This window comes from Homalodisca vitripennis, chromosome 5 (genome assembly GCF_021130785.1).
Source record: "Homalodisca vitripennis isolate AUS2020 chromosome 5, UT_GWSS_2.1, whole genome shotgun sequence".
In the NCBI taxonomy this organism is placed as follows: domain Eukaryota; kingdom Metazoa; phylum Arthropoda; class Insecta; order Hemiptera; family Cicadellidae; genus Homalodisca; species Homalodisca vitripennis.
This window is the reverse complement of record NC_060211.1, coordinates 142,398,511-142,409,054: the sequence shown is the minus strand read 5'-3', so window position 1 is coordinate 142,409,054 and position 10,544 is coordinate 142,398,511. Positions and strand designations below refer to the sequence as shown.

Genomic DNA, 10,544 nt, shown 5'->3' with positions numbered 1-10,544 from the left:
GTCTGCTCCTCTTGTCAGAATTTGCTTTTTTACAAAATGGACTATATCCAGGATGAAAAGTGCAATAACAGTTAAGATGTGTAGATGTACAAATGAGTCTCTGTAAGAGTTCATAGAGCCTAAGAGGAAATGCAAATTACAATAAACATAAACATGTTCAAAATTATTTTGTTTATGAATGATCAAAAGCAGTTTTCGTTTAACGTTATTCTAGGTATAACCCAATAACTTCAATAACTCTATGAGATACTTTGGTATTATCCTGAAGGCCACTATTTTTGGAACAGTTTTTCTTAACTGAACCTAAAAAACAAAGTTATTAGAAAGGACAGACTTTATTTGACCAACTGTAAATATTACATGCCATTATGATTAGTTCTTGTTTTCTGCATTTCAAATGGAAGCGATATCGGCTAGACCACTATATACTTACCCTATATCCCTATCAACTTTTTGTTATCACGCGATATAAGTACGTTTAGATTAGGTTATAGAAATGTTACTAGTGGTATGAAAATTAAAGATGATAACCTTTACGAGCGCTCACTTGATCTGAGCTTGAAGTTGGGTACTATCTCGAGGGATGTTTTCTTTTTTCGCCAGGAGTGCGAGATTTCGCCTCCCACCATAGCTAGCACTGATGGCAGCGGCATTTCCGACCAGTACTTTACCAACCCTAGATCACGTCCCAAATCGTCCAACATGAGGTTGGAATGTACCGATTGGAAATGTCCCTGGTCATCAGTGCAACTTCGGTGGCACCTTCGGCCCCTTCCAGCACTTCTGACGAAAAAAAGAAAACATCCTCGAGATAGTATCCAACTTCAAGCTCAGATCACGTGAGCGCTCGTAAATGTCGACTTTAAATTCGTATATTTATAATACGTACGTATGTATATCCAAATAACGAACAGTAGATAGGGACAGAGTTGCCTCCTTCTCGCCAAAATCATTTTTCTCGAGAGGCAGAAAACAAGAACCGATTGTCATAATCACATGTAATTCTCACAGTACGTCAAATAAAGTCTGTTCTTTCTAATAATGTAGTTTTTAGGACACCGAGAAGAAACACTCTTCCAATTATAGTGGCCTCCGGATAATACCGGGGTACCTACCCGGTAAAGTACCTACCCAGAACTATTATGTTATTAAAATAGACACAAGATTAATTGCACGAAAACAACCAATCCATTCTAATTTTGTTTTCGTTGCATCAAAAATAATATACCCAGCTGTTCTTGTTGGAAGTATACCGTGTTATTGTCATGCTTTAAAACAACGTCAAAGTGAAAACTCTAACATCATGAGAGTAGTGGAAAAAATAAAATCAAAACTTGTAAATTTCAAAAACAAAAGTTTACAGTTAAAATCGTTAGCCTTGATTCTAAATTTGTTGAACATCGTGTTTTGGCGTGCTCCGGAGAGAGGGGTGTCTGGTGTAATAGGGCCCTCCCAGGAGTGTTTGTTCGCCCACACAGTACCGGCCTACACGGTCATCCTCGCCTGCCTTGTCCTGGTCTACGTCCTGGGAGGCCGGTGCGGGCCCTGGCTCCATCGTGTGTACGAGCTGTCCGGCTCTGCCTTGTTCGGTACCTGCGCGGTGATCGAGGTCTTCAACTACTTCCAGGACTCTCTTGGTGTGTTCCCCCTGCTGATCGGCGTCGTGTGTGGCGTCATCTCGCTCATTCTATTGATAGATGTCATGATAAACGAGGAAGCATTCACCTCCAACATTCAAACTTAATAGGTTCTTCACAAATGAAGTAAATTCCTACTAAACCCATTTTGATGTATCTAGTAATTGTTTAAATGTAGCAAATTAGGTATTTACGTGGACATTGTTCACCTTATATTGTCTTTTATATTTTTAAATTAATCAAAACCATTCTTATAGACAACAGAGCAGGCTGTATTCAGTTCAATAAGACACGTAGAGGTTTCTTGGCTAGAGGCACATTATAGTTGTATTAGCTACGTTAAAATCTATTCTAAAATGTGTGCTTTGATATTATCAGGATACCAATATTTTTGTAACAAGTTTCTCTTACCGAGGAACAAACTACATTGTTAGAAAGAACAGACATTATTTGACTTATCGTGAAAGTTACTTTATAAGTCTATATAAGTAGATACATTTTACGTGGGTAAACGCAACACGAACTTATTAAAAATATAAAGATGTAACGAACACTTCACGTGATCTAACATTGAATTTATGTATTATCTCAAGGGATGTTTTTTCATTAGCTAGAAAAGCGGGGTGGCGCCGAAGGCGCCAACAATTTGGATGATGGCCAGGGGCATCGTGCCAGAATTGTCCAACATGATCTGTTGGAAACGTTGGAAGATGAGATGTGATCTGAGGGCGGAAACTACCGAATTTTGAATTGGTCCGTCTGACCATCATTGTGGGCTTCGTGACTTCTGGCAATGTAAAATGTACACGCTCGAAGCATTCCCAAGTGTATTGTGTTAGTAACTTCTTTTAATAATCGTAAATTTTTATTAGAGACGGTGTGTCCAGATTCAATACAGTGATTCGCCACAGCAGATTTTTCATTTCTTCCATATTTTATATGTGCAAAGTGTTCTTTAAATCGTGTCTTGATGTTCCTTTTAGTTTGGCCAATATACAATTTATCACAGTCGTTGCATTTAATTTCATAAATTCCTGATTTGTTTTCGAATGTGGTTTTGACCTTGGGATTTCCTAATATTTGTGATAACAAGAACATCAGCAGAGTTGGCACAACCAAGTTTCTAGAAGAAACATCAGGCTTTCACTTGGGAGGCCTCGAACATTTAGAAACTAAACTGGATTCCGTAAATGACAAACATTATTGAAAGCTTATACATTTGTTTGTCAAAATGTGAATAAACGAAATTATATCGGTAACCATAATGAATTATAACGATTAAATTGAACGGCCTCCATCTTAAAACATTAAGAGTTATAAAAAACTTTTAAAAGAGTGGATATGTAGTCTAAGGTCATTTTCTTTAAACGTTGTGTACAATGTAATAAAAAATGTATATGGTTTAATTAGTTTAAACGATCAAAGCTTCCTAAAACAATTGACAATACCGCTAAAATAAATCGGTTCTAAAATATTGAAATAGAAAATCCCAGTTTTAGCATTTTTATTTTGCTGGGTTTGTTAAACATGAATCCGGAAACGTTGTATTCTATAAATATATAATATTTCTTGACTTATTTTAGTCATAACTTCCTTAAAAAATAAAATAAAATTTATTCTAAGTCAGTTATCTAAGAGCGAGCCCACGTTATTCAGTAAACTAAAGTAGTTGGTGTTCTCGAAGTACAATAAACGACAAGATACTCCATCAATTCGAAGTTGGTAACCAAGTGCGACAGTTTGGCCAAGCTGCGACCTTGTCCACCCTTCGGGAACTTTACCCTACTGTGTTCCTCGATCAATCTTTACCCTTACTAGATAGCAACTAAATAAACACCTTTACTTATAAAGTTTGTTTTCTTGTCGCGTGGTGTTTTGAAGCACTCCGGAAATTTAGCAGATTCGAAGCGAAGAGGGTAAGGCTACGTTATTCTCAGACTGATTATAAAATATCTATAAGATATTTTGCATAACTAAGAGGTTCAATGAGTAGGCTAACTCATTATTAGGAAACCCCAAATTTTGTGTATTTTTTGAATTCGTCAGTAAAACACAAACAGCGTGTTCCACTTATTATCTAGAAAGCAGTTCTTGGGCCTTAATTGTCAAATTTTGAAAAGTCCCAATTTGACAAATTAAAGACTTATCTTTAAACGATTATCAATAAATTTGTCTTAATTTAAAGTCATTGCTAATTTTAAATTAAGTATAAAAACAAGTTTCTTCTTTTGGTGAATTTATCTTCAATTTTTATACAATGTTAACTTGATGGCGTAAAAGAATAAAACTCACTTTTTTGTAGTTTCAGCAAACTTAATCTTACCTATGGTTAATATTTTAGTGAATCACGTTTTAGTGATTCTGATTTGTTTCTATATTTATGATTTCATAAAAGTCCCTTTCGGTGCAGTTGGAAGAAAAGATAGATTTTATGTAAGGTTGACAACACGAATTAATATTAAATTAAAACGACATGATTATATTTGAATGTTAATTTGTACAGAAATGGTGGCACGTCATTACTTTCATGATTCCAATGTTAATACAACATTTTACAAATTTTAGAACTCCATAAACATGAAATCATAAGGCTAATGTCATATTTTTTGATCAGTTTATTTTTTTTTTGTAATGGAATAACTAACAAGGATACTAAGCTACAATCAAGTGTATACTAGCAGAAAAATGACTGGCGTTAGAATTTGGTTTTAGCCCCATAAGGAAAATGTTAAACTTAAAGTACTTTTACTCTCTTACTTGTGGCTGTAGAGTAATGGGGCATGTTTAAATTGAATAATAAACTTGAAAAGCATTCAAAAAGTTTCTTCGTTTTCTTGATTTTTTATTATATTAGTTTTATTTTATAAATGTTATTATATTAATTTTTATATGATATCAATTTATACTGGTTATTCAGAAAAAAATCTTTAACTATTTATTGCTTTTCCGTTTAATTTACAAATATATATATATATATATATATATATATATATATATATATATATATATATATATATATATATACTTAAAAAATAAAAACTGAAAGCGTTTAACAAATCTTTAAAATATGACATTCCACTATTCATTGACCAAAATTAGGGGTTTTAAGGGATTAAAATAAGGGATTAAAAGAAACGGATTAAACTTACGGTCGTAAATTCAACAAATAAATAGTATCCTCAACAAATATTTCAACATTACGGTTCTAATTTAATTTATCGAACTTCGGACAAAAAAACAGTTCGGATAATCGAAAAAAATAAAAACCGGGTCAAAAACCAAATAGTTCTACAAATGAACAGGTTATTGATACTGATCTGTAGACTGATGATGGGTAGAAGTCTGGGGGAGGGAGGGGGTCTATTTGTAGTGACAGCTTCCATAAGTTAACACTGTTAGGCTGTGGTTTCCTAGACGCGTAATAGATGCGCTGCGGCCTATACCTCGGTCTGAAACGCAGCCGCCGTCCAGCGGTTTCCTAGACTGCGTAGAATACACACGGTTGTGCGTAACATGACTTCACATAAAAAGAAATTGCTAGCGGCTGCACTAATGCTATACAGTGCACAGTGCTATGTCATGTTTAGATCATGACATGGGTATTGTGGCATTGCAAGCTTCGAAAAAGCGGAAACAGTGCAGTGAGATGTTCAAAAGAAGAGACAGTGAAGGTGCTTACAATTTATTAGTGACTAACCATTTAATAGATAAGGAAATGAAGTTTTAAGAGTACTTTAGATTCACTAAAGAACAATTTTTTTATCTTGCTCATTTAATAAAGGACGAGTGTTCTACAGAACCAACAAACCGAGTGAACAATCCGATGTCTTCTGATATGAAACTGGCAGTTACTTTAAGGTGGGTGAAATTCCAAATATAGCTGTCAAAATTATTACAGTAAAGAAAACCAACACACGTAGGTGTACAAGTGGTTTTACTTTGACGCAGGGATAACAATGAGTAAAAGTATTCCTCAATAAAAAATATTTATTTGATATAAAAAGACCTTAGTCCATACATTGACATTGTATATTACAAATATTAGTAACTATGTATACTTGTCCCCAATTCAATCAACACTTCGTCGTCATTGTTTGAGAATTTTACCTTCTCGGTGACATTTCCCTCCAATTCTAATTTTGATATTGCACAAGACATGCCTATTACGCAGCGTATCTCAGAGTTGACTGCTCTGAAAGCAGTAAGCCAAATACGCAGCTATTGATGCGCGCGCATTTGGTGCGCGCGCACTTGATACGTTGACTGGGAAACCGCTTATACGAAACCCCATAAGACAAGTGTGCTGCGTCTTAGATACGCATACGCAGCGCATCTATTACGCGTCTAGGAAACCACAGCCTTAGCGTAGGTAACTGTAAAGCGCTGCCAGACGCGTTCTAAACACTGCTGTCGCCAAACGCTATTAAGTGTGACCGGCACTATTTACTATAATGGTAAGCGTTCTCAAACTGTCACCGCGATCCGAACAAATACGCGTAATATAACACTGGCCTGAATATGCAAACTGTTATAAGAATATCAGGGGTAAGGTTTGGTTGCAATAAGAAATTATGTTCGTAAACGGTTGCTCTAATATTATCTTACAAGTATATTTTCAAACATTTGTTTGGAAACTGTCAGGATACCACACGAGATATTAGAACACTTAGAAATAACATGTGGTGTAGACGATCTGATCGGAGAAAATAAAGTAACCCTCCTGAAATTCATTCATAAAGGCGATTACGAAACGTTAAGTATTATAACAGTAATTTATTTTGCCTTATGCTCTAAAATATACGAAATCAAAATTATAGGTTACTATATAGTAAGTCAGTTATAAAAAGTGATAGAGTAGAAATTACATGAAATATGTTCAACACGTTTATAATTAGATTAATTCTTGCTTAAACGTTCGGAAGCTTAAAGAATATATGACTACAGTCAACCTTCTTTCAAAGTTGTGAAAGAGTTGAAAATGTCTGGCAGTGACATGAAAATAGCCTTGCTTAGCTCTTCGGTCTTTCAACGACCATTGAAAACTTTGATTTTATAATTTAGAAATGACCCAAGTTCACTTTCGGCTGAAAAGGAAATCGGCCTTTTTAAACGTAAGAGTTCAATTTAAAGTTTTAATTCAATATGCGATAATTAATAGTTTTTTAATGGATTCGTCACTAGACTTTATCAATGTAGTTTTTTTGTAAATGAAATCTGATGTTTTTATTTTAATTTGAAACAAACGGTTTTATTGCTGTTAGTTTAGCAGTAACAAATATCGTTCATAAGATAATAACTTAATACTCGTGTGTTGGTGCATTAAAACAGTTCATTACTGATGGAATCACTGTTTTTCCATTATATAAATTCGGGTCTTTGGAGTTGCCTTAGGAGTTGAAAATACTGTATTGCAGCTGTTCACGAACGTCTATCACCGAATGAAACAAGTTACTAGTATGCTACACCATTTGTCGTTCAGGTTGCATCAAAATTTCAGTTCTATAGCTCATTTCATTCTCAAGATGTCCTGCGGATAGATTGACAATCATACGAAAAATAAATTTTTACATCTCCCTGGTAGAAAAAAGAGAAAATGCGTCAACTTAGTGAGTGATACGCTTTAATAACGCTCAGCAAAAATCCTATTGTCGGACATGCACAATTATAGAACTTATTTTTGTCTTTGTAGAAATGAAGTTTTATACATAATTTAAAGTCTACGTCAGATGAAATGATACATTCACATCCTTGTTCATTCAGTTTGGTTTCACAGCAATGTTTAAATCAAGTCTACTCTACTCCTCACATCACCAATAGATGATGTTGTATGTGTTGGATTAGTTAGGTTATTTATACACGGTTTCCCATGAAGAGGTGTACACGTTTTAAGCACCATTGACTTGCTCATTTATTGGCCGTTCATTTTGAAACTTTACACACTTTTCAATTAGAAATCAAGAATTGCGAATTTACACACTAGCAAAATGTACTACTTTCTCTAATGGAAAAATTAAATGAACAAATCCTTTATTAAAGAGGTAGAGTTTTATAAACTGTCAAGCCAAGTGTATAATACTACATCTCAACTCCATATTATATACAGTACATTTACAATAGTTAAAACAATACACGAGACAGTTCTAATATTCGCAGGTACGGAATGGTGGTCCAAAGAGAAGTATTTAAAATCGAGTGCATAAATTGTTTTCCTACGTCCACAAATTAAACTGTTATTGATACAATTATAATTTGTCAGCAACTTTTTTAAAGCTAAATGCCAATGAAAATTATAATAGCAATTTATTAAAATCGAAACACTCTGGTAACAGCTGAAAATATTCACTAAAGCTCATCCAAATCTACTGGAGTGACATACACTATCATCGAACCTAGTGTTCCTTAAATCGAAATGAAGTTTCGTGCAAAGCTTTCTCTATTGGTCAGTCCGTTTTTGAGACATTGGACAGACGGGCAGAGATTAAATTCTTCCAATACCTCGCTGACGCTTATAAATGGTTTTGTTTTTAGTGATAGATTTTAATTCTGATATTTATTGGAAGCCGGTGACAGCATAATCTGATTTTCTCAGTCTTAGTTAGAGATAACGCTGTTAATCCAATATTGGTACTATTTAGTTTTTAAATAGTACTTTTATATTACTGTATACTGTACCGATTCGTGGCTTCACTTTGTTTAAATTTCTGAGCTTATACAGTCTTCGATGGAAAATTCGAGTAATTTAAAAGGAAGATCAGAGTCATGAACTTTCATTATACCAGTTTTATATTTCGGCTCTAATATTTTATAGACTACAAACTACAATAATCCTTTTTCAGTGTGCCCTTGCATTTGTATTCTGTCCTCAAGAACAGTATTGTATTCTGTCAATAATACTGGGCCCAGCGGCAGGACAGAACAATCCAAACTTCTCCTCAACAAAAACAATTCTCTGTTCCAGTTTAGCTATTCTTGGTTCAAATTGGCGTTCAAATGCGAGTTTTAGATGTTATACATTTTAAAAGATCTACTATAGTTAAATTGATCAATATTTTTGACCAGTGTCGAGGATTGATTATACATTCTAACTAGAATAAGTTGTTTTACAGTCGACTCTCATGCAATTCCATTATGTTACAAGAGCCAGCTGTCATTTTGTGGTACTCGTTTCTAGAAAATTCAGCACACCTCTGGTGAAATCATTTACTGTATTATATTAGCACACCGTATACCCTCTCGGAATCAATATGAAAACTACAGCAAACAATGCAGACCAGGTACTACTGGATGCCATATTATATGAAGTGAAGGGAAAAAATAACATGTAGACAACGAAATTGAGCTTGTGATTTGACAGTGCTAAACAGTAACCAAAAAGGTAACAATAATAGACCAAATGTTATTTGAGATAATTTTAATTAAATTTATTACAAAACACATCAAGCCAATACTTTCTTACAACTTATTATAATTAAAGCGACTGTTACAAACAAATAACTAAATTCATCAAACACAAAAGGTAAATAATAATATTTTACAACAAAGTAATGTTCTGTTTATGTAGTAATATCACATCAAAAGAAGGAGGCGATTCAGAAGGCCGTGGAAAAACCAACGAAATCTTCCTCTGTGGACCAGTTAAGGCGGATAAGACGGAGAATAGTAGGAAAGACCAGAACTCTGGTAAACAAATTGAGAGCCATAACCTCAGAATTGCGGACTAGGCGAGGCAGAGTTCACATCGAGTAGGTATCACATTGGCAACAAATATAAGTAATGTACAAGCCGAATTTGGTCCAAATCTGTCTTTGTGACAAAAATTAGTTCTCTAAGATATTTTTTATTAGTATAAAAATAAAATATTTCTTGTAACTCACCATTTAATACTAACTGATAAATAAGATAATAAGTACAAATACACAATTATCATTACACACTAGATCAACTAGTTTTAAAATTTTTGATGTCATGGTTGTAATATGAAGTCACACGGATACAATTACAGAGACGGTATGTGATGTTTTTAATAGTCTATAATATAAATGTATGTAATACGTGAAGTTCAAGTAACCAGCCTGAAAGCCAAGCCTGGACTATGCAGATAACATTCTTCTTCAGGCTGTTTAAGCTTTGCCCTCATTGTGCCTGTTTTATTCCTCTGTAAAGACTGTAAAATTTACAATCCATAACTAACTGATAAAAACTAGAATCTAAAAGATTTTTTTCCAACTATTCTGTAATAATTAAATGTTTGGATAACATGCCTAGGACTTGACATTAAAATATATCCTTCCTCTTGTAATGCTTCCACTTGTTTGAATACCGGTGATTTGATGTGAATCAACTGATCGTAATATTGACGTGATATTCAAAGAGAAGCAGAGCTGTCCAGGAAATAAGTATTACATAATTCCTGAACTCAAAATCGTGCGTCGAACGTTGATGTGTTGACTTAAAAGGAATACTGTTATTAATATAAGGAATACGTAGAAAGTATGCAATCTAACTAACACAAAACACTGAGATGTTGAAAGCAAGAGGCAACATCTAGTCTTACTTTCTTACAATAACGAGGAATACTACTAGCATATCCCTGGTAAGCTGTAGGAATAATCGAATTAAAGTTAGAGATAGCGATCAAGTGTCTTAGGTATTCCAATGTCTTGAATAAAAGGAACATAATATTAATACCACGAATTATATGAGTATTGTACTTAATGCACAAAGAGACTGTCAAAGAATTTACACGATGTCTTTCAAAATCCAGATCGACTGTTTAAGAGTCGTGTATGTGGAGAGTGGTGGAAAAGGTCCGAACGACCTTTTTAATCTTCACGTTAAAGATTAATGACAACTAAAATAATATACGGTCGCAGGAGATTAATGACATTTTCAATAAGTCATACTCCA

The 10,544-nt window shown here is 34.2% G+C and overlaps 1 protein-coding gene across 1 annotated transcript; it reads left to right on the top strand.

Annotated features, from left to right (window-relative positions):
- The first annotated feature begins 1,255 nt into the window (after positions 1 to 1,255).
- On the top strand, positions 1,256 to 9,366 carry LOC124363943. The gene is made up of 2 exons (XM_046819214.1): positions 1,256 to 1,763; positions 9,199 to 9,366. Exon 1 carries the CDS (start codon positions 1,304 to 1,306, stop codon positions 1,742 to 1,744), a length of 441 nt encoding a protein of 146 aa, XP_046675170.1. The 5' UTR covers positions 1,256 to 1,303; the 3' UTR covers positions 1,745 to 1,763; positions 9,199 to 9,366.
- Positions 9,367 to 10,544: the final 1,178 nt, after the last annotated feature.